Source organism: Schistocerca piceifrons, chromosome 4 (assembly GCF_021461385.2).
Source record: "Schistocerca piceifrons isolate TAMUIC-IGC-003096 chromosome 4, iqSchPice1.1, whole genome shotgun sequence".
Classification (NCBI taxonomy): domain Eukaryota; kingdom Metazoa; phylum Arthropoda; class Insecta; order Orthoptera; family Acrididae; genus Schistocerca; species Schistocerca piceifrons.
This window is the reverse complement of record NC_060141.1, coordinates 524,498,473-524,521,280: the sequence shown is the minus strand read 5'-3', so window position 1 is coordinate 524,521,280 and position 22,808 is coordinate 524,498,473. Positions and strand designations below refer to the sequence as shown.

Below are 22,808 nucleotides of genomic sequence, written 5' to 3'. Positions count from 1 at the left end.
CTATGCTACTCTATCCTGTGCAAGCTTCTTCAACTCCCAGTACCTACTGCAACCTACATCCTTCTGAATCTGCTTAGTGTATTCATCTCTTGGTCTCCCTCTATGATTTTTACCCTCCACGTCCCCCTGCGGGTTCGGGGGTAAGAATAGGCCCGCGGTATTCCTGCCTGTCGTAAGAGGCGACTGAAAGGAGTCTCAAACGTTTCGGCCTTCTGTGATGGTCCCCTCTTGGGTTTGACCTCCTTTGCCCCCCCCCCCCCCCCCCCCTGTTGTTAGTGTGTGCCATTTGGGGAAGGACACCTGACGTGGTGTTTTTCTATTGGTCCATCATGCTCCACCATCTTGCATGTTACCTATTGTCGTGTGGGGGGGGGGGACTATGCCCAACATCTTCTGGGTTGTCTCCTTCTCGCCTTGTGCGCACTCTTCTTCTTAGCGCCCACGACAACTGTGGACCCTTTCAACACCTAAAATCCAGCACGGTAGCCAGTCCGTTGTGGTGGGGTCGTCATGTACCCTCTTGGTGGTAGCCCCCTGACCACGCAGGAATCGCACTACAGATGCCAGAGCTGTTTCCTCCCCATGCATGCCAAGGAGTATGTGCCCATCTTGTCTGGGGCATGGGGACTCCGGGCAACGGGATATCGGCCAGGTACCCGTTGCTTTGGCTGGGTGGCGCCCTGGGGAGAGCCCTCGTTCGGAGTAGGTGGCATCTGGGCGGATGTGCCGCAATGAAGCGCAATAAATCACACCAAGCTGGTGGCCACCAGCGTCTCTAAGCGAGGTAGAGTAGACTTTGATGCTGCGCAATATGACCCTCAGTCGTTCCCCTCGTTGGCTGCGCCATGGGAGGGACGCCGATCTAGTGCCAAGCGGGAGCCTTACGTACTGCAATACCTTGTCTGCAGCAGGACTGATGGTGACTCCTTTCTTACGACGAAGCCTCTGTTTTTTGTGGAACACCTGGAGGATAAGTTTGGGGAAGTGGCGGGGTTGTCTAAAATGAGGAATGGGTCCATCCTCCTCAAGACGTCCTCCGCAGCCCAGTCACGAGCGTTGCTCTTGTGTGATAAGCTGGGTGACGTCCCTGTTACCGTCACTCCCCACAGTAGCTTAAATATTGTCCAGGGGATTATTTACCATCGTGAGCTCTTGTTACAATCCGATGACGAGCTGAGAGCCGACTTGGAATGACGTGGTGTACATTTTGTCCGTCGTGTACATAGAGGACCCAAGACTAACAGGGTGGCCACCGGTGCCTTTATCTTGGCCTTCGAGGGTGATGTCTTGCCCGAGAAGGTCAAGGTGATGGTTTACCGTTGCGACGTCAAGCCGTACGTCCCTCCCCCGATGCGGTGCTTCCAGTGCTGGAAGTTTGGGCATATGTCCTCCCGTTGCCCATCCAGCGCTACATGTCGAGATTGCGGACGTCCCTCTCATCCCGATTCTCCATGTGCGCCTCCGCCTGTGTGTGTCAACTGTGGGGAGCACGACTCTCCATGCTTGCCGGATTGCCCCGTTCTTCATAAGGAGCGGAAGATCATGGAATTTAAGACTCTGGACCGGCTTACTTATCGAGAGGCAAAACTGAAATATGAAAGGTTGTATCCTACTTCCATTCGAACATCTTATGCTGCAGCCACGTTATCGTCGCCCACGCGAGCGACGGTTGTCACCTCATCTGTGCCACCTTCAGTGGGCCCTCGGGGCCGTGTATCTCTGTCTTCCCCCCTCGTGTCTGGGGGCAAGCCTTCCTCTGTTGCCCCCTTAGCAGTTGGGGGCAAACCCTCTTCTGTCGCTCCCCCCACGCTTACTTCGGGAGTGACATCTGCTCCACAACCGGGAGGCTCGATCCCTCCCCCTCCTTCTCCGCTGGCGTTGCCTCCGCCGGTTCCTCTGTCGCGGAAGGGGTCCCTCGGGGCTCTCCCTTCCTGTGTTTCTTCTCCTACCCAGCCGGATGTCAGCCAGTGGCTGAAGGTTCCGCCACCTGCTGGTCGTAGGGCTTCTGCGTCGTTGTCAGCCTCCGACGCTCCTTCAGAGAAGCTCTCCCAGCCCTCTCACCCTAAGGGCCGACGTGAGAAGAAGGAACGGCATGTGTCCAAGAAGAAGGACGTTCCGGCAGTTTCAGCACCGCCTGCTGTACATAGTCCTGGCTCCGGGGATGAGGTAGAGATCCTCACCTCTGCTGCGGATCTCGCTCTCACGGAACCCTTGGGGGCCTCTCCTGTGGACTCAGCTGACTCTCCCCCGGTGGCGGCAATTGGCTCTGAGGCGCTGTCTGCCTCTTAGTCGCATTCACGCCCTCCCTGTCCCTTCCTGCTTTCATTCTCCAATGGAACTGCGGCGGTTATTTCCACCACCTGCCTGAGCTCCGGATGCTTCTGAGTGTTTCCCCTGTTCTCTGCATTGCTCTGCAGGAAACTTGGTTTCCGGCAATGCGGACCCCCGCCCTTCGCGGTTATCAGGGATACTATAAGAACCGCGCTGCCTGTCAACGAGCGTCAGGTGGGGTTTGCCTCTTTGTTCGCCACTGTCTGTAGCTCGCCAGTACCCCTTCTGACGCCTTTAGAGGCAGTCGCTGCCAGGGTTGAGCTCTCGCCGGCTATTACTGTTTGCTCTGTTTACATTCCTCCGGATGGGGAGCTCCCCCGACATGTCTTGGCTGCGCTGCTGGCTCAAATCCCGCCACCTTTGCTGCTTCTGGGCGATTTCAATGCCCACAACCCTCTCTGGGGTGGGACTGTCTCCGATGACCGCGGTCGGGCCGTGGAGCATGTGTTGGCTCAGCTCGACCTTAGCCTCTTGAACACCGGTGCTCCCACGCATTTCAGTGTGGCCCATGGCTCGTTCTCGGCCATCGATCTGTCTATTTGCAGCCTTGGACTTGTCCCATCCCTCCACTGGAGAGTGCATCCTGACCTGTGTGGTAGTGACCGTTTTCCCATCTCTTTGTCACTGCCCCAGTGTCATTCTTCTGGGCGCCTGCCCCGCTGGGCTCTCCACAGGGCTGACTGGCCGACTTTTACTTCCGCTGCAACCATTGAGTCTCCCCCACAGGGTGACATTGACGAGGTGGTCCGTGTTTTAACCACGTCCATCATTTCAGCGGCCGAGGCTGCCATCCCCCGTTCTTCTGGCCTCCCTCGGAGGAAGGCTGTACCCTGGTGGTCGCCGGAGATTGCTGAGTCTATTCGCGACCGTCGGCGGGCTCTCCAGCGTCATAGGCGGCACCCGTCTCTCGAGACCCTCATCGCCTTTAAGAGGCTCCGTGCCTTGGCCCGTCATCTTATTGCACGGCGTAAGCAGGAGTGCTGGGAGAGGTATGTCTCATCTTTGGGCTCCCATGTCTCCCACTCGCTCGTGTGGTCCCGGATCCGGCGGATTTATGGATACCAGACCCCTTATGGGTGTCCCTGGGCTCTCCTTGGACGGCGCTGTCTGCACGGACGCTGCCGCCATTGCTGAACGGCTTGCCGCGCACTTTGCTAAGAGCTCTGCGACTGCATCTTATCTCCCCCACCTTTCGCTATCTAAAGGAGCGAGCCGAGCGGACGCCATTCTCATTCCACACGCGTCGTTCTGAAAAATACAATGCTCCTTTCAGCGAGAGGGAATTCCTCGCTGCCCTCGCCGATTGCCCTGATACGGCACCAGGACCAGACTGCATCCACGCGCAGATGCTGAAGCATCTCTCCAGGGACTGCCAGAGACACATTCTCGCGGTATTTAATCGCATTTGGAGCGAAGGCGTGTTCCCGTTGCAATGGCGAGAGGGTGTTATTGTCCCCGTCTTGAAGCCCGGTGCGGACCCACTGGCGGTGGACAGCTATCGTCCCATTACCCTCACCAACGTTTTGTGCAAATTGCTCGAACGTATGGTGGGGCGGCGTTTGTGTTGGGTCCTTGAGTCGCGCGGTCTCCTCGCTCCATCCCAGGGTGGCTTCCGTCGGGGCCGATCTGCAGCGGACAATTTGGTGCGGCTGGAATCTGCTGTCCGTACGGCCTTTGCCCGACGTCAGCATCTCGTTGCTGTATTTTTTGATCTGCGGAAGGCGTATGACACCACATGGAGGCATCGCATCCTCGCCACGTTGCATGAGTGGGGTCTTCGTGGTCGGCTCCCGGCTTTTCTTCAAACCTTTTTATTGCGCCGCTCTTTCCGAGTGCAAGTGGGTGCCACCTCTAGTTCATCTTATATAAAAGAAAATGGGGTCCCGCAGGGCTCAGTGTTGAGCGTCTCCTTATTTCTCGTGGCCATTAATGGTCTGGCTGCAGCCGTGGGGTCGTCGGTGTCTCCTTCTTTGTATGCCGACGACTTCTGCATCTCATTTAGCTCCACGACTACGGGAGTCGCCGAATGCAGGCTGCAAGTCCCTGTTCGCAAGGCAGCATCATGGGCTCTGACTCATGGTTTTCAGTTCTCTGCAGCCAAGACTCGAGTTCTGCAGTTCTGCAGGCGTCGGACGGTCCACCCTCATCCTGAACTTTACCTCGACGGCCACCTGCTTGAAGTGGTGGACACTTGCCGCTTCTTGGGACTCGTGTTTGATGCCCGGCTCACATGGGTTCCTCATATTACTCAGCTGAAGCAAAAATGCTGGCGGCACCTCAACGCCCTCCGCTGCCTTAGCCACACGTCTTGGGGTGCAGATTGCTGCACGCTGCTGCGATTGTACAGAGCCCTTGTGCAGTCCCGGCTTGATTATGGGAGCCTGGCCTATGGGTCTGCATCACCCTCAGTGTTGAAGTTGTTAGACCCCGTACACCACTGTGGGGTTCGGCTTGCAACTGGCGCTTTTCGCACCAGCCCCGTGGATAGTCTACTGGTGGAGGCCGGGGTCCCCCGCTGCGGATTCGCCGCCATCGACTGCTCGCCGACTATGCTGTCCACGTGCATTGCTCGCCAGGCCATCCCAATCGTCGCCTGCTTTTCCCTGCCATGGTCCTCCATCTGCCCGAACCGCGACCTAGGTCTGAGCTTTCCGTAGCTGTCCGCGTCCAGTCCCTGCTGTCGGAACTGGGGTCATTCCCTCTTCTGCCTCCCTTCCGGGTCCATGCACCTACGCCTCCCTGGTGTTTGTCCCGGCCGTCCGTCCGTCCGTCCATCTGGACTTGGCACAGGGACCCAAGGACTTGGTTCCGCCTGTGGCCCTCCGTCGCCATTTTCTTGCGCTCCTCGCCTCATTTTCGGACTGTGAGACTGTCTACACTGATGGTTCCCTGGTTGATGGTCGCACTGCCTACGCTTTTGCTCACGCTGCCCATGTTGAGCAGCACTCCTTGCCGGCTGGCTGCAGTATTTTTACTGCAGAGCTGGTGGCCATATTGCGCGCTCTTGAGCATATGCGTTTTTGCTCAGGTAGGTCCATCGTCATCTGCAGTGACTCCCTGAGCAGCCTTCAGGCCATCGACCGCTGCTATCCCTCTTCTCCTCTGGTGTCCTCTATTCAGGAGTCTGTTTCCACCATTGCCCGTTCTGGTCGTTCGGTGGTCTTGGTTTGGACGCCAGGTCATGTTGGCATCCCGGGGAACGAACGTGTTGACAGGCTGGCCAAAGGGGCGATCGACGCCCCAGCTTTGGAGATCGGCCTCACAGCTCGCGATCAGCAGCTGGTGTTGCGCCGTAAGGTGCTTGGGGTGTGGTCTGCTGAGTGGCGAGGCATGACAGCGCCTAATAAACTGCGGGCTGTCAAGGAGACGACCGATGTGTGGCGCTCCTCCCTGCGGGCATCTCGCAGGGACTCTGTTATCCTGTGTCGGCTCCGCATCGGCCATACATACCTGACACACGGCCATCTTTTGCGTCAGGAGGATCCCCCCCTGTGTCAGTGTGGGTCCCGGCTGACGGCCGCCCACATTTTATTGGAGTGTCCCCGACTGCGCACCCTCCGGCAGTCTTTTAATCTCGCGGGCACTTTGCCTTTGGTTTTAAGCGACAATGCCTCCGTGGCTGATGACGTTTTAAATTTTACCCGTGGTAGTCCTTTTTATGGTTCCATTTAGGGAGGTCCTGCTCCTTTCCCTTTGTGTGTCTCTTGTCCTCGAGTCTCTCGTATTTGGTTGCAGATTTTAGTGTGTAGTCGGTTGGTTGACTCTTTTCCTTTTTTGTTGTCATGGTCAGTCAACCAGTCTCCGGCCATCTTCTTTTCTTCTGTTTCTTTTTGTCTGGTGTTCATCTGTACTCTTCATGTCTGTCGTATTCGTTACCACATTTGTGTTCTTTTAGGGCCTGGGGGGGAGTATCCTTCCCCTTGGGATTTTACCTGCTTCGTGCATTATTGTCTCACCTGTTTTTGGAATGGGGGACTGATGACCTTAGCTGTTTAGTCCCCCTTAAACATCCCAACAACCAACCAACCTTTTACCCTCCACGCTGCCCTCCAATACTAAATTGGTGATCCCTTGATGCCTCAGAACATGTCCTACCAACCGATCCCTTCTTCTGGTCAAGCTGTGCCACAAACTTCTCTTCTCCCCAATGCTATTCAATACTTCCTCATTAGTTACGTGATCTACGCATCTAATCTTCAGCATTCTTCTTTAGCACCACATTTCGAAAGCTTCTATTCTCTTCTTGTCCAAACTATTTATCGTCCATGTTTCACTTCCATACATGGCTACACTCCATACAAATACTTTCAGAAATGACTTCCTGACACTTAAATCTATACTCAATGTTAACAAATTTCTCTTCTTCAGAAACGCTTTCCTTGCCATTGCCAGTGTACATTTTATATCCTCTCTACTTCGACCATCGTCAGTTATTTTGCTCCCCAAATAGCAAAACTCCTTTACTACTTTAAGTGTCTCATTTCCTAATCTAATTCCCTCAGCATCACCCGATTTAATTCGACTACATTCCATTATCCTCATTTTGCTTTTGTTGATGTTCATCTTATATCCTCCTTTCAAGAAGCTATCCATTCCATTCAACTGCTCTTCCAAGTCCTTTGATGTCTCTGACAGAATTACAATGTCATCGGCGAACCTCAAAGTTTTTATTTCTTCTCCATGAATTTTAATACCTACTCCGAATTTTTCTTTTGTTTCCTTTACTGCTTGCTCAATATACAGATTGAATAACATCGGGGAGAGGCTACAACCCTGTCTCACTCCCTTCCCAACCACTGCTTCCCTTTCATGTCCCTCGAATCTTATAACTGCCATCTGGTTTCTGTACAAATTGTAAATAACCTTTCGCTCCCTGTATTTTAGCCCTGCCACCTTTAGAATTTGAAAGAGAGTATTCCAGTCAACATTGTGAAAAGCTTTCTCTAAGTCTACAAATGCTAGAAATGTAGGTTTGCCTTTCCTTAATCTTTCTTCTAAGATAAGTCGTAAGGTCAGTATTGCCTCACGTGTTCCAGTATTTCTACGGAATCCAAACTGATCTTCCCCAAGGTCGGCTTCTACCAGTTTTTCCATTCGTCTGTAAAAAATTCGTGTTAGTATTTTGCAGCTGTGGCTTATTAAACTGATAGTTCGGTAATTTTCACATCTGTCAACACCTGCTTTCTTTGGGATTGGAATTATTATATTCTTCTTGAAGTCTGAGGGCATTTCACCTGTCTCGTTCATCTTGCTCACCAGATGGTAGAGTTTTGTCAGGACTGGGTCTCTCAAGGCCGTCAGTAGTTCCAATGGAATGTTGTCTACTCCCGGGGCCTTGTTTCGACTCAGGTGTTTCAGTGCTTTGTCAAACTCTTCACGCAGTATCGTACCTCCCATTTCATTTTCATCTACATCCTCTTCCATTTCCATAGTATTGTCCTCAAGTACATCGGTGTTGTATAGACCCTCTATATACTCCTTCCACCTTTCTGCTTTCCCTTCTTTGCTTAGAACTGGGTTTCCATCTGAGCTCTTGATGTTCATACAAGTGATTTTCTTATCTCCAAAGGTCTCTTTAATTTTCCTGTAGGCAGTATCTATCTTACCCCTAGTGAGATAAGCCTCTACATCTTTACATTTGTCCTCTAGCCATCCCTGCTTAGCCATTTTGCACTTCCTGTCGATCTCATTTTTGAGACGTTTGTATTCCTTTTTGCCTGCTTCTCTACTCAGCTGCTACTCTATTAGCAGCTGAAAGAATGGCTTTTGAATGGGAACAACAGACATTTGATGACAAGGTGACAAGTCAAGCAAATTGTCCACTGGAAAACACATCTGCTGTGTAATACATGTCATTAGTGACAGTATGTGTGTCATATGATAGGAATCTCTTTTCAACGCACCTACCTTGTACGTCTGATGAGTGAGTGAAATCTGCCTCCTTGTCTGATTTAGGTGTTCGTATGAATGTGAATGTGATACTCTCAAAGAAATGATGAAAATATAAGTTTCACAATCACAGAGTTTTCTCTGTGGTATATCAAAATGTATGTTTTTAACATTTTTGAAGTTGCATTCCATTTTGAAAGTTTTGATTCTTGAATTCCTTTGTGGTAACATTGTTCACACTCATTTATTTGTTGTTTTCATTTAAGTGAGATGCCTATATGGTATCTCACCTGCTCTCACTATTCATCACATTTACTTGCGGAGTAATGTATTCTTACCACATGACGCATATTCTATCACCAATGTATACTATAACAATTGCCAAGACTACAGAAAGAGAACCAATGTATACAAAGACAACTGCCAAGACTACAGAAAGTGAATAAACATATCAGTCGCTGGATGGACAGTGGGTAATTATGTGAAAAAAGTAAATAAAAAAATTTGGCCCAGGGGAGTTTTGAACACTGCTCATCCACTTTGCAGTCCAAAACTGTGACCACTTAACGACGACGCCATAGGTAGCTAAGGACACTTGACGTTGTACTTGTTAAGCTTGGACCATTCATTATTTCTATTTTACTTTGCTTTTCCACAGTTCTGTACACCTTCTTCCTGTTTCCGTGTTTGATCTGTGCTCAGTTTTTGACGGGCTTTCTGCTGGACCGTCTCACCACTAAATCTGAGGGGGGGGGGGGGGGGGGTTAAGCAATGGAGAATTTTCCTTGATTTTCCTTGTCAGCACCTCAAATGGTTTGCTGTATGATAAACTTCATAACTTAATATACTATAACTCATTCAGATCCCCACAAAATGGGTTTACTGTCAGTACAACATTAACATACTCTGATGTCTGATCCAATTTTACTACAGTACACAGTGAGTGAACTAGCATACCTGAGGAGTGGGCTATCATCTAGCAGGATTTATGCTGAGTGAATGGGGTAGAGGTGTGCTTTCGACCGTGATGCGAGTTTCATGGAGTCCAGTAGTGTGGCAGATTTAAGTGCCGTATCTTTCAGATTGCAGCATCTATTTTACACCTAACAGCCTTTGAAGAAAAATAACCAAGTAATCCACAAGGTGTCAAAAGTTAAGGTGTTCATGTGTTCTTGTGCTCCTTTACAGTAGCTGACACTGGTACTGATATTGTAGCATAATGTGAAAGGAGAAGTAAAACTGATTGCAGAATAATACTGTGTTTGAGTCCTTAGTTTACGGAAGATACTCTGTTGTCACTCTAAGAAGACTCTCGTCATTGTGGTTTATAGGAGTAGGTCAGAAGGTGGTATGTTACTGTGGACAGATATTCACTCGTTTTCAGGTTGATTGTAAGGAACTGGTGTGTTCTAGCTTTGTACAAGATATGTGAAAAAATTGAGTGGTGTCTCATTCCCAAATCTGAAACTGATGCTCATATTGAGATGCAGTTATTATGAGAGTAATTTAGGTTGGTTTCTGCAGAGATCATGCTGCATGTGTAATATTTCTGATTTCTCCTTTGTAGCTGTAGATTTTAACACATTTCTCTCTCACCAATGTTGTGCAAAATGTAATCGTGAGGTTACATACAGTTTTTATAGGAAACAGTAAGGTAACATCAGCTGCTGCCTTTTACCATTCTGAAGACATCGCACTTTATTTTTGTCTAAAAATGAACTTTAAATTCTGAATATGCCCTTGTGTTTTATAAATGGAAGTTGTCCCCAACTTGAAGGTTGGTTTGGACACCAAAGTGCTTTACTGGACACAGTGGAGACATGGTAAATGCCTTTGCGTTCCTCCAACCTGTGAACTGACTTACCACCCAGCAACAAGGGGACCTACAGTTCAATATGGACTCCAAACCACTGTGGCAGTAAATAGGGCTGTATATGTAAATCATTGGCAGAGCCGAAATAAATAATAACTGCCAGAAACATTTCAATGACCAACTGAGGATTTAGCCTAAACCTTCAGCTTTAGATTTCCTAGCAATCAACATTATGCTTGTTTTTTAATATCTTTATTTTTTTATTATAAACATTAATATTTGTAAATGTTTTCTGTTTGCCATGCTTCAGTGTTCATAAAGATATCACTATTTTCAGTCTGATAACAAGCGTGCTGCTTTGGAGGAGACAAAGAACTACACCACCCAAAGCCTGGCAAGTGTGGCGTATCAGATCAACACATTAGCGTACAACTTTCTGCATCTTCTTGATTTGCAGACTGCACAGCTGGCAGAAATGGAAAGTCAGATGAATCACATTGCTCAGGTAAAGTGCTAATTCCTCTGAATAATTAGTTATCTGAGAATATTTGAAATTTTGGCAAATAGATAACAAATCCTGATAATTATGGAAAGTATTTTGAAAGTTGGAACAGTAAAGGGAATTTTATGATCATTTGTAAATGAGATTAACTGTATGAAAAGCTTCCGGAGTACTGAATTTCTTATTCATTTAAATGTCAGATCAATGTAAATAATTTTTTAACAAAATCTTGTATATATCTCTGCTTCTCTAATCTTGTTACTCTTGTGAAATAACCTCCCATAGAACAGTGTGACACGCTATTATTCTATAGAAACCCAGCAAAATATTTGAACTAATTATCAAGCAGAAGTATTTTCTCATATTCTGACATGTTTTTTCTCCTTTTACCTGGTTCCTTATTGACATTCTACCTTAAATCCTGAATAGTTTCATTTTCTTAATATTCTTCTTCTAGTTTGTTGATGCTTTTTGTTTTTACGCGCATCTTTTGCTGCTTGATAATTTTTCTCTGTGTGTATTTGATTGCAGTTCTATTTTGCAAATTTTATTTGTAGATCGAGAAGCTTTGTTTATTACATAGTAGAGTATATATTTTTATTTCAGACTGTAATGATTCACAAAGAGAAAGTAGCTCGCCGTGAGATTGGTGTTTTGACAGCCAATAAAACATCAGCGCGACAGTACAAAATCATTGCTCCTGCCAATCCAGAAAAGCCTATAAAATATGTTCGCAAACCTATTGATTACACAGGTAAGATATAATGTAGTGTGTACAGCAATTTCACAGTAATGTTGCACTTTGTCTTGTACATTAGAGACCTAGGACATGCAGTAGAACTGGTAGTCAATGACTTTCAAACTTAATACCTTCATTTATTGAAGTAATGTGCCTTTTGTTGACATCAGATTGTTTCTTAATTTCAACGGTTAACTGCATATTTTTATAGAGCTTTAACAGAAACTAATACTTCTCCTTGTATTCTATCTTCTAGTTTTCTGTGTAGTAACGTCCTTACGAAAATAATAATGTAAACTGCAAGATTTAGTTTATCTTTCATGTGTCTGTTTTTTATCTGTGTTGTGTGAAACACTAAAACAGATCATTAATTACGTTTGTCTATTGTCTCTGTCAATTGTAATCTACAGTAGCAGCTTCATTAAACTTCTGGTGGGCACACCTCCTGATTTTACGTGAGTGGGTGTGCCATGACATTTACACTAAAATTTTGTCTTTACACAATTATTGTTGGTAGACAAACCAGATTGTTAAACATGAAAGAAAACAGCTTGTCATTGCATTATTTATTTATTATTTATTTACATAAAGTATAAATAAGTATAAAAAAGCAGTCACCGAGCGAGGTGGCGCAGTGGTTAGACACTGGACTCGCATTCGGGAGGACGACGGTTCAATCCCGCGTCCGGCCATCCTAATTTAGGTTTTCCGTGATTTCCCTAAATCACTCCAGGTAAATGCCGGGATGGTTCCTCTGAAAGGGCACGGCCGACTTCCTTCCCCATCCTTCCCTAATCCGATGAGACAGATGACCTCGCTGTCTGGTCTGCTTCCCCAACAACAACCAACCAACCAAAAAAGCAGTCACATTGTTAAAGTAGTTTACATCAGTGGACATCTTCAACCAGAACAAATCTACATGGGGAGAAACGAGTAACGTTCTGACAAGAATGCTTGTTGCAATAATTGTTTCAACAATTATTGCACATTGGCTTCATCCTGACATTTCTTTGTCATCCACATAGGGGACATATTCCAGGTTTGGGTTTATCAAGAATTGGGCCTCCTTTTCTGACTCTTTCTAGAAATTTTTGTATGTCCTTCGGAAGGTTTGTTAGTTTTGCTCTTAGTTCTAGGTGAGCATTCGTAATACTATACAATAGGTGTTTTTTTTTAGAAAAAGCTGTCACCTATCTTCATTATCTGGATTGTTATTTCTAAAGATGATGATCAGATTAAGTCCTGCAATATCAAGATGTCGGTAGAATAATGCATGTGGCCATCATCTGGTTATTCTGGCTGTTGTATAGATGCACACATCTGACCCACAATATCCACCACTCCATTGATTCTATTGTAGTCTAAATTTACTGCAGATTTTCCAGTATAGACATCATTTGCATTTGCATCGTGCATTGTAGAGAGGAGAATCATGGTTTTCTGTGTGACAATCAAAGATGGGCAGAAATCATACTGAAAGCCATTGAGTGTAATTTTGATATCCTTAGTGTTACTAGCCTGAAATTTAGGGGTTTTCCTTCTTTTTCCAAAAGTGCTGATGGCAGATAACTTGATAACTTGTTATCCAGCGGATTCTGAGCTAGGCTATAGCTTGTGTAATAGGTATCAGTCGTAACATTCCTATTCGTGCTGTCAATGAGAATTATCAGTCTTATATAAGTCTGCAAGCTTTCATGGCTGTTGTTACTGAAGTTAAAATCTTCTGGGTTGTTAGGCTGCAGCATGTTTCTTGAAGTAATAGACGTTTTGCCACCTCTGCTGGGATCTTCTTCAGGATCGTGTGGTGTCCACTCTCTACAGTGGACATCACAAGATCGTGAGAAGATCCGAGCAGAGAGTTCAAAATGTCGATCATTTGAAGAAATATATGGCCTAACAACACAGAAGATTTTAACTTCGAACTTCAGCTTTATTTGATTTTAGGTGTTGCCCAGCCAACTGCCATGTGTCCTTCGAAATTAGTGAGTAAAATGTCTTTGCATCACTAAGGACGTATATTTTGATACTGTACTTCACTCACTTATGTGGAACGTAGTGTACAAACCCAGTGGCCTTGAAGTCTGCCGTATTTCATCAGTTGCAACAGATTTGCTGACTGTACAGTGGGCAATACAGTTATTTATAAATTTTTGGTGAAACTCACAAAGAGATGCCAAATTATCTGTAGATTTTCATTCAATTGTTGCTTCTATATTGTCAAACCTAACTGTTTTAAGAAGAAAACTAAAATATTTGTATCTGAAAAGTGATTGTAAGATAGTCATACCAGTGCCCTGGGATGCCCACAGTTCCCTGCAGTTCGCAGGTTAAAAACAGCGCTCCAAAAGAAACATGATTTTCTTCTAATATAGTGTCTCTGCAGTCTCAAGCTCGAGAATAGTTCAGGTAAAATTCTTATAATATTTTAGCTCTTGTTTTTCCTGCAGTTAGGGGCTGATTACTACGAATAGTTTCGCTGTCTTTCTTCCAGTATAAAATGTGTAGTTACCTGCTGTACCCATAATGTGCAGCACTCTTCTGTCTGTCATCTCACACTTGTGACTGTTCAGATTCACTATTGTGGTAGGATTCAATAATTTCCTCTTCCATACCGAAATAACTACACACTACACACATTGTAACTCCTTCATCCATGCTCCTGCCATTCAAAAACAAGTAATGGACTGCCTGTAACACTCTTTGAAATCCCACACCATTTGCCAGAGACTAGCTGGAGCCAGACTAGGGAATTAATGCCCAACGCGTATGTTGCCATTAACAACACAGCACAAACGGCTGCATTTGCCAGTGATCTGGTGAGGGATCCCATTTTTCCAATGTTTTGAATAGGCACAGTGTTATTATTTCTGGTGTCATTGTTTGGGGAGCCATTGGGTATAACTTCATGTCACAGCTGGTAGAGATTGAGGGAGCTCTGACAGCACAGTGCTAGGCCATGGGCATCTTCCATCCTGATGTGTTACCTCTCATGTGATAGTGTCATGGTGCTATGTTCCAACTTGGACAGTGCTCATTTGCACATGGCATATGTCTCTATGAACTGTGTACATGTTGAAGTACTCCCATGGCCAGCAGTAGTCCCATGTCTGTCCCTGGCAGAATGTGTAGGACCAGCCCAGATGTCAGCTCTGTCCCAGTGCCAGTACCCAGGATATCAAGGATCAGTTATGACATTTGTGGGCCACCTTGCCTCAGGAGAGGATACAATGCCTTCATGCCACCCTTCCCATCTGAATCAGTGCGTGTGTGCAGGATAGAGCGCATGCAACATCATACTGATATATGGAATCATACTGCCAGTTCTTTGTAAATTTCACTCAATTTTGTTGTGGTGTCACCGCCAGACACCACACTTGCTAGGTGGTAGCCTTTAAATCGGCCGTGGTCCGTTAGTATACGTCGGACCCGCGTGTCGCCACTGTCAGTGATCGCAGACCGAGCGCCACCACACGGCAGGTCCAGAGAGACGTTCTGGCACTCGCCCCAGTTGTACAGCAGACTTTGCTAGCAAAGCTACACTGAAATACGCTCTCAATTGCCGAGACGATAGTTAGCATAGCCTTCAGCTACGTCATTTGCTACGACCTAGCAAGGCGCCATTACCAGTTTATATTCAGAGTAATAATGTCTAAACAAGAGCGATGTTCTCCAATTGTGGATTAAAGTTAAGTATTCCAAGAACTACGTTCTTTTCTTTATAGGATAATTACTTTACCTTGTTCCAGACCTCACGCCAATCTGTGTGAGCTTAACCCTCTATTGCACTGTGTATATTTAAATATACATATTTTCAGAACTCTGTACTGGCTCATATAATGTAACTGTGCCACTGACGTGCACTGTATACTCAGATGTACATCTGTATTTTTCGTGTATCACGTCAGATGGCAGCATCTGCTTACGGCAGTTGAGTAAAAGTTTGCAGAACTGTTGGTATGTCTAAAAGGCTGTGGGTCTCCGGGCGTGCGATTGTTTGTATTTATTTATTCATGAGTGACGTGTCTTTTGAGCTTTTCTTTCGTCGTGTTTCTATTGGAAGAATCTACAAAAGCTATAAACGTATTGTTTCTTTCGAAATAATTGTTTCTTTGCTTTTTATTCAAACTTTTGTGTGTGTGTATCTGAATGAACAGTGTGCAGTAAAGGTAAAAGTGGACAATTCGTGAAGGAAACATGGATACCCGTTTATTTTACCGAAAAAGACAAGGGAGAAGCTACATTCCTCCAGAAAGCAGTGACGAGGACTGTTTGGACAGTGATGACAGTGATCTGGATAAAACCTACGTTCCTGAACGACTTACAGGTGAGTTAGAAATTGACTAGCAATTTTCATAAAAAAATCATGTAAAGAGTTACATCAGTATAAGAAGTTGATTGGATTTTCGCTACAGTGGCAACTTTTACTTGCTCTAATATACAACTCTTTACAGTTCTTTTCATGTGTGTTCTTTTTCTCGTGACAATATATCAATTGTTGTTGTCCCAAATGTGTTTCATGCTTTTTATCTAAAAAATTGTGACTGTGACTTAGACCAGCATTGTAGCCTAGTCAGCTTTATATAGTTTCCCAGCACCATCTCTTGTTCAGTTTCTGATGACAAGTAATTCACACTCTACTTTTCAGGCTCACAATCAGGTGACAGTAGCAGCAGCGAAGAAAACTGTGATGAGCCAGATGAAGTGGGAGTGCCTTGTGTTTCAAACACAGAGCAGATAGTTGAACCTGAAGTTGGTGATAATCTTCCTCAGGCACAATCTCCATCTCGTTGTAATGTGCCGAAATTGAACCTTCTTTGGAAGAGGAACACGGTAAAATCTGTATTTCCTTCTCCTGTTTGGACTGGAGAAATTCCACCATCTACAGAAGTATTTTCACCACTAACGTACTTCAAAAAGATTTTTGACTCAAGTATCATTGACTACATATGTCAACAAACGAATCTGTATTCGAAGCAGTGTGATGTGGCCAACACCTTCAGTGTTACCTCTACCGAAATTGAACAATTTATTGGTATTGCATTCTACATGTCACTGATTGCTATACCTGGGAACAGAAGATACTGGAACAAGAAATGTGGTGTGAAACAAGTGTCTGATGTAATGACACTACGCAGATGGGAACAAATAAAGAGATATTTACATTTTGCTGACAATACTCAGCAACATTCTGCACCTGACAGACTGTTCAAGGTTAGAATGGTAAGCGACATGCTGCGAAAAAATTTATCAAAAATACCAATTGAAGAACACCTTGCAGTGGACGAACAAATTGTGCCATTCAAAGGTCACAGTAGCTTGAAACAGTATAATCCCAAGAAACCAAAAAAGTGGGGCTACAAAATATATTGCATAGCAGGTGCCAGTGGTATTATTTATGATTTCGAAGTCTATTCTGGACCTGTCAATCAACCCAGTCATCTTCCTAATGTAAACGCCAGTGGAAATGTAGTGCTCAGATTGGCTGAAAGAATACCAAAGTACAAAAATCATAAACTGTTCTATGATAACTGGTTCTGCAGTCCAGAGCTTCAAGTTGAGCTGGTAAAATGTGGTATTCACAGTCTGGGAACAGTACAATTGAATAGAGTGAGAAACAATAAGATGCCTTCTGATGCTGAAATGAAAAAGCAGGGAAGAGGCACATCTGTTGAATCCACTGCATCTGTTTCTGGATATGACCTGATTCTTGTGAAATGGCAAGACAACAGGTGTGTCAGCCTTCTGGGCACCTTTTCAGGTACTCACCCAGAAAGCCAGGTTGCAAGATATGACAAAAAAACAAAGCAACGTATCCAAATAAAATGCCCAAAGATTGTGAAGGAGTACAACAAGTTTATGGGAGGTGTTGACACTATTGACTCCTTATTAGCTCTGTACAGAACGAAAATCAGGTCAAAGAAATATTACATGAGACTGTTCTTCCATTTATTGGACATGAGTTGTGTTGTTGCTTGGCTACTTTATAAGAGAGCCTGTCATGAAGATAGTATTGAAGAGAAAACCCAGATGGCTTTGTTTGATTTCAAGCTTGATATTGCTGAATCCTTATGCTGGTCAGGAAAACCATCCAAGAGACAGTCGCTGGATAGCTCACCAGGCAGTGGCACCAAAAAGAGAAGGCAGCCAAATACAGCAAATGCTGACATCAGGAAGGACAGAATCGATCACTGGCCTAACTACTGTGAAAAATCTGCCAGATGTAAATATAATAAATGTCAAAAAATAACAAAAATAATGTGTACCAAATGTAACACCTATTTGTGTTTTGTACCAGATAGAAATTGTTTCTACAATTTTCACAATGTATAAATTCTGGAAATATGTAACTGCATAGTAGTGACATTTTGCTAACTGATGTATACCCAACTTTTATAATGTTTTTTATTTTTGTTTTTTGAATAAAATTTAATTTAAAGTCTTAATTTGTGGATGTACCATAAATTTTGAACTGTGTTCTCCAAAAATTTAGTACCTTATACGAACTAATATAAACGTACTCATTACATCCGTATTTGCGCAGTGTATATTTGAACATACAGAGTGATATTTTCCAAAATATATATACTAGAAAGTTTATCATCATCTATTTTTCATTCATGGGCACTATGAAGTATAAATCCAAAGTTGTTATTTGAAAATTCTTAGTTTTACTGTTCTTGTGCAATAGAGGGTTAAAGCGTGCCTTTCGGCTACCTCCGAGTGGCTTGGCTTTCTTGCCACGCCACTACATTTGTAATCAGTGAAATAACATTATACACCCTTGGGGTAAGTTTCGTTTCATTTTCTCGCCCCCTTCTGAGGCAGTATATTTCACTGGTGAAAAGTAAAGTCATATGACATTGTTACATGGGAGTCACCAAAGAGCAAGCTCAACCACCTAACAGAAAAGGTTTTCTTTACTTCAAGTACAATGGCACCTTTCCTTGATGAAGTGTAACAGTTTTGTGTTTTAAGTGTGTGTGATAAGTGTAGCTGACTGTATGTGGTGTGTATATTCTAGTTTCATGACTGTGTTGGATGATGATGAGAGAAGGGAAAGGATGAAACCTGGTGCCATCACACAGCCTTCTTATCTCAAATAGCACCAAGGGAGCCACCAAGCTTAACACCCGCATTTGGCGAATGGATGACCATCAACTGTGTCACATTCTCTCGTTTCATGGGACACTGCAGAGAGGTTTGGAATTTAATTCAGGAACTATATGCCACCAGGAATTTTATGCCACCACCCCTTCTCGCCCTCTTTGCTGGGAACGCAGAGGGAAAGCAGCCAACAGTATGTGGTGAATGCAGGAAGTTATCCATCCAAGTACTGCCTACGTCGAACACTGTTTACCTTCAGTTATTGGATGAGTACCACTATATGCAATGAGGCAAGGCAGTTGGCTGTAGGAAGCTGTGACTTTCATCTAGAGTGCAACTTGTGGGCCAGCACTTTGGGCCTGGTCATGAAACTGATTAGCAAAATGTTTAGCTAGGCACCTGGCACTTTGTAGCCCTGCTCATATGTAGTCCTCTGCAACAGAGAAGTATGAATGTTTTACCTGCCAGTCAGAATTATTAACATTAATGATGCTGAACTCAACAATCTGAATTGGCTTCTGAGTTTTCCGTATCCCTCCTCTTCTTTGTTGCATTTGAAAGGCCAGCCTAGACACTTTTCAGTAAATGGTACCCAAGACTAAAAATGCTTGTAATAAACATCAAACTTGATTTTTGAGAAGTGTACATATCCAAATAGTTCCATCAGATGACAGGAGACGTGCGGGTCGAATCTGCTGGGCCCCCGGTCACCAATCTGCCCGTTGCGGCAAGTCCGGTTGCTATAACAGGAGACATGGACAATGTGTCCGCGTCTGTAGGAGAAGGAGGTGAGTAGAGTTGCTCCGACAGATGATGGTCATCTGGTTCCTTGTTTGGGCACGTCTCTTGGTGGTGTCAGTTCTTGTGCTGGCACCGGTATGATGGCGAGAGGACTGTGTGGTGAGTAATGAGAGATTCCAGGATCCCGAGCATCAGGTAGAGCCGAAGGTGGTGTAGTGGCATCCGGAACAGGTGTTGCCGGCACACGAGGCCGAAGCTGGTCCGAATGACGTACTGCAACACCCGTGTCTGTCTGGATTTCATACAGGCATTGGCCATGGTGTCGTAAGATGTGGCCAGGACTCCATTTTGGCCGTGTGCTACATTCCTGTATCCATACAAGGTCGCTGGCGGTGAACCGGCCAAGTGAAGGCACCCGCGGTTGTGAGGTGGAAGGCTGCAGAAGATGAAGTAGCGTGCGGGGCTGTCAGCCATGTAAGAGCTCAGCTGGGCTGTGGTTGCCCATGGGGGTGAAACGGTAAGGAGCCAGAAATTGGAGAAGCGCATCATCAGCAGCAGAAGAAGTCAGGAGTTTCCTCATCTGAGCCTTAAATGTGCGGACCAGACATTCAGCCTCACCGTTTGACTGTGGATCGAACGGAGGGGCCGTTACATGCATGACGCCGTGATGGGCACAAAAATCCGCAAAATCGGAAGAGGCAAATTGTGGATCATTATCAGTAACAAGAGTAGAGGGAAGGCCTTCCAAAGAGAAAATGCGAGCTAGAGCATTGGTGGTTGCCGCGGTGGTAGGCAACGTGTAACGGACAATGAAAGGAAAGTTAGAGTAGGCATCAATAAGGAGAAGCCAATAAGTACCTAAAAAAGTCAGCATGAATACACTCCCAGGGCTTCTCAGGCGAAGGCCACGGTGACTAAAGATGACTTCGGAGTGGCGGCCTGTGTCGCACAAGGGTCGCAGGCAGCGACCATGTGTGCGATTTCAGAGTCGATGCCGGGCCAGTACACATGACGGCGCGCCAGAGATTTTGTGCGTGAGACACCCCAGTGCGCTTGGTGAAGGAGGCTCAAGACCGAAGCACGCAAAGACGCAGGTATCACAACACGCGGCGATGCATTTTCGGTGGAAAGGAGGATAACACCATCCCTAGCTGTGAGGCGGTAACGCAAAGCGTAGTAGTTCCGCAATGGATGATCTGGGCAACCCTTCTGAATACAGCGTAAAACCCGGGAGAGGGTAGGGTCAGAAACCGTAGCAGCCGCCAGCTGGTCCCCGGTGATGGGGAACCTGCCCACAACCCGCTGTTCGGCAACATCCAGGTGGAAACACAAAAGTTCGTCCCTATCGAATGCCAGATCAGGACCCATGGGAAGGCGAGACAGTGCATCAGCATTCACATGTTGAACCATCGGATGGAAATGAATCTCATAATTGAAACGAGACAAGTAAAGAGCCCAACGCTGGAGGCGGTGTGCAGCCTTGTCGGGAAGTGACGTTGATGAATGAAACAAGGAAACAAGTGGTTTGTGATCCGTAACAAGATGAAATTTGGATCCATAGAGAAAAACACCAAACTTATGAAGAGCATAAATAATGGCCAAATCTTCTTCTTCAATTTGAGAATACTTTTGTTGGGCATCCGTGAACGTTTTGGAGGCATAAGCAATGGGTTGTTCAGAACCGGCAGAAAAATGGTGCGCAAGGACTGCACCGACCCCCTATTGAGAGGCGTCCGTGGCAAGAACAAGATGTTGGCCAGGTTGATAAGTAGCCAGGCACGGGGCCTGTTTCAGCATAGTCTTCAATTTCTGGAAAGCCTCATCGCATGACGCGGACCAGTGAAAGGGAATGTTTTTATGCAACAGGCGATGCAACGGCTGAGCCACCAAAGCAGCAGACAGTAAAAACTTGTGATAGTATGCTATTTTCCCCAAGAAGGCCTGCAGTTCCTTAACAGATGTAGGTTGAGGAAGGGCATTGATCGCAGTGACAGTTTGCTGAAGTGGATGAATACCATCCTGAGAGAGTTGAAACCCCAAATACGTGATAGATGCCTGAAAAAATTTTGATTTCTGAAGATTACACTTAAGACCGGCAGTCTGTAAGACATGAAAAAGTGTGCGGAGATTTTGAAGATGTTCATCAGTGGTGGAGCCAGTGACAACAATGTCGTCCATGTAATTTATACACCCAGGGACAGTGAGCAATAGTTGTTCCAAGAATCGCTGAAAGAGAGCAGGGGCACTGGCAATCGTTGGTATTGATAGAGGCCGAAAGGCGTGTTAAGGACCAGGAACTGCCGGGAAGCAGCGTCAAGAGGAAGTTGATAATAAGCTTCTGACAAGTCAAGTTTAGTGAACGATTCTTCAGGTCGAGGCATAGGGTGAGTGTCGATGAGGCATTGAGCATTTACAGTGGCTTTGAAATTGCCACAGAGACAAATATCACCATTTGGCTTAGCAACGACAACGACAGGAGAGGACCACTCACTGGAAGTGACAGGAAGCAAGACCCCTGAAGCAGTGAGACGATCCAGCTCCCGTTTGACCCAGTCGTGAAGGGCGACAGGAATGGGCCGAGCCCGAAAAAACTTAGGCCGAGCAGTGGGTTTGAGTGTGATATGAGCTTAAAAGTTGTTTGCACGGCCTAACCCAGGAGAAAAAAAGGGACGAAAATGTCGTCGACAAGGAATCCAATTGAGCATAAGGAATAGCATCAGAGACAATATTGACAGTCATCTATGGAGAACCCAAAAATGCGAAAGGCATCGAAACCAGAAAGATTCTCTGCGTTACTATGGTCGACTACAAATATGGGAACAGTGTGAACAACTGATTTGTAAGATATCTTAGCATCAAATTGTCCCAAGAGAGAAATCTTCTGTTTATTGTAAGTCCATAATTTCCTAGTGACAGGTGACAGGATTGGAGAACCCAACTGAAGATACGTCTGAGAATTGATGATAGTGGCAGCAGAACCAGTATCCACCTGCATGCGAACATCCCATCCTCATCGCCAATTGTTATAACTTCAAGTTGAACAAATATATTTCAGGGACGACACAATACATGAAAGTCACAGATCAAGTAAACAAAGTAAGATGTGTGTACACTTTAACAGTCAAATGATAACCGAGTCAGAGTCTAACAGCCGTTGGCTGGCTGGCTGGCTGCTTAGGTGGCGCTGCTGCTGCATGGCTGGCAGACAGCGCCGCACGTAGAGGACGCGCGTAACTGCGCGGCGGCACTTTGAAAGATCGGCGAGTCACAACAGTTTGCTTACAGATGTCCAACAAAATACAAGATAAGTGTTTAGTTTCCTATTTTGAGGCAACAGGACTGGCACATTTTATCCTACCTAGCTCGAGCCTACTGAAACCTTAATTATGTGGCAGATTTAGCATGGTGTTAAACATCTCTCATTTGTGTAGCAATTCAAAGGAAGAATCATGGTACGGCTTTAGTTGATGAAACAATTTCAGAAGTCCAAATTAAATATTTTGACTTCTGTGTTAGTTCTGTGTTTCAGCAAAAGTATGATAACTGAGTGACTGACTTTTACATGTTTTACTGTTTGAAATTTCACGTTTTATATAACAAAGGTATTTGCTTGCTACTGCCAGCTCAGGTAATATGCACTCGTTTCTTTACACACTTGATAAGCAGAAATAATTTCCTACTTGTGTTAA

The 22,808-nt window shown here is 45.5% G+C and overlaps 2 protein-coding genes across 3 annotated transcripts in view; both read left to right on the top strand.

Moving 5' to 3' along the window:
* Positions 1 to 22,808, top strand: part of LOC124795209 (abl interactor 2) — a 64,113-nt gene that overhangs the window by 30,837 nt on the left and 10,468 nt on the right. For both annotated transcript variants that reach the window (XM_047259121.1, XM_047259120.1), the window contains exons 4-5: positions 10,371 to 10,538; positions 11,142 to 11,289. In XM_047259121.1, the coding sequence (XP_047115077.1) occupies positions 10,371 to 10,538; positions 11,142 to 11,289 (316 nt within the window). The remainder of the gene's footprint in view (positions 1 to 10,370; positions 10,539 to 11,141; positions 11,290 to 22,808) is intronic.
* LOC124795207 (piggyBac transposable element-derived protein 3-like) lies at positions 15,078 to 17,690 on the top strand. Its single transcript, XM_047259119.1, has 2 exons — positions 15,078 to 15,598; positions 15,920 to 17,690. The coding sequence occupies exons 1-2, from the start codon at positions 15,469 to 15,471 to the stop codon at positions 17,602 to 17,604; spliced, it is 1,815 nt and encodes a 604-aa protein (XP_047115075.1). The 5' UTR covers positions 15,078 to 15,468; the 3' UTR covers positions 17,605 to 17,690.

What these genes read in the sequence shown, in the direction of transcription:
- LOC124795207 (XM_047259119.1), top strand. Translation starts at nt 15,469, where the DNA reads ATGGATACCCGTTTATTTTACCGAAAAAGACAAGGGAGAAGCTACATT. An exon ending in CGTTCCTGAACGACTTACAG is followed by an intron (nt 15,599 to 15,919) that starts GTGAGTTAGAAA and finishes TCTACTTTTCAG; the next exon opens with GCTCACAATCAGGTGACAGT.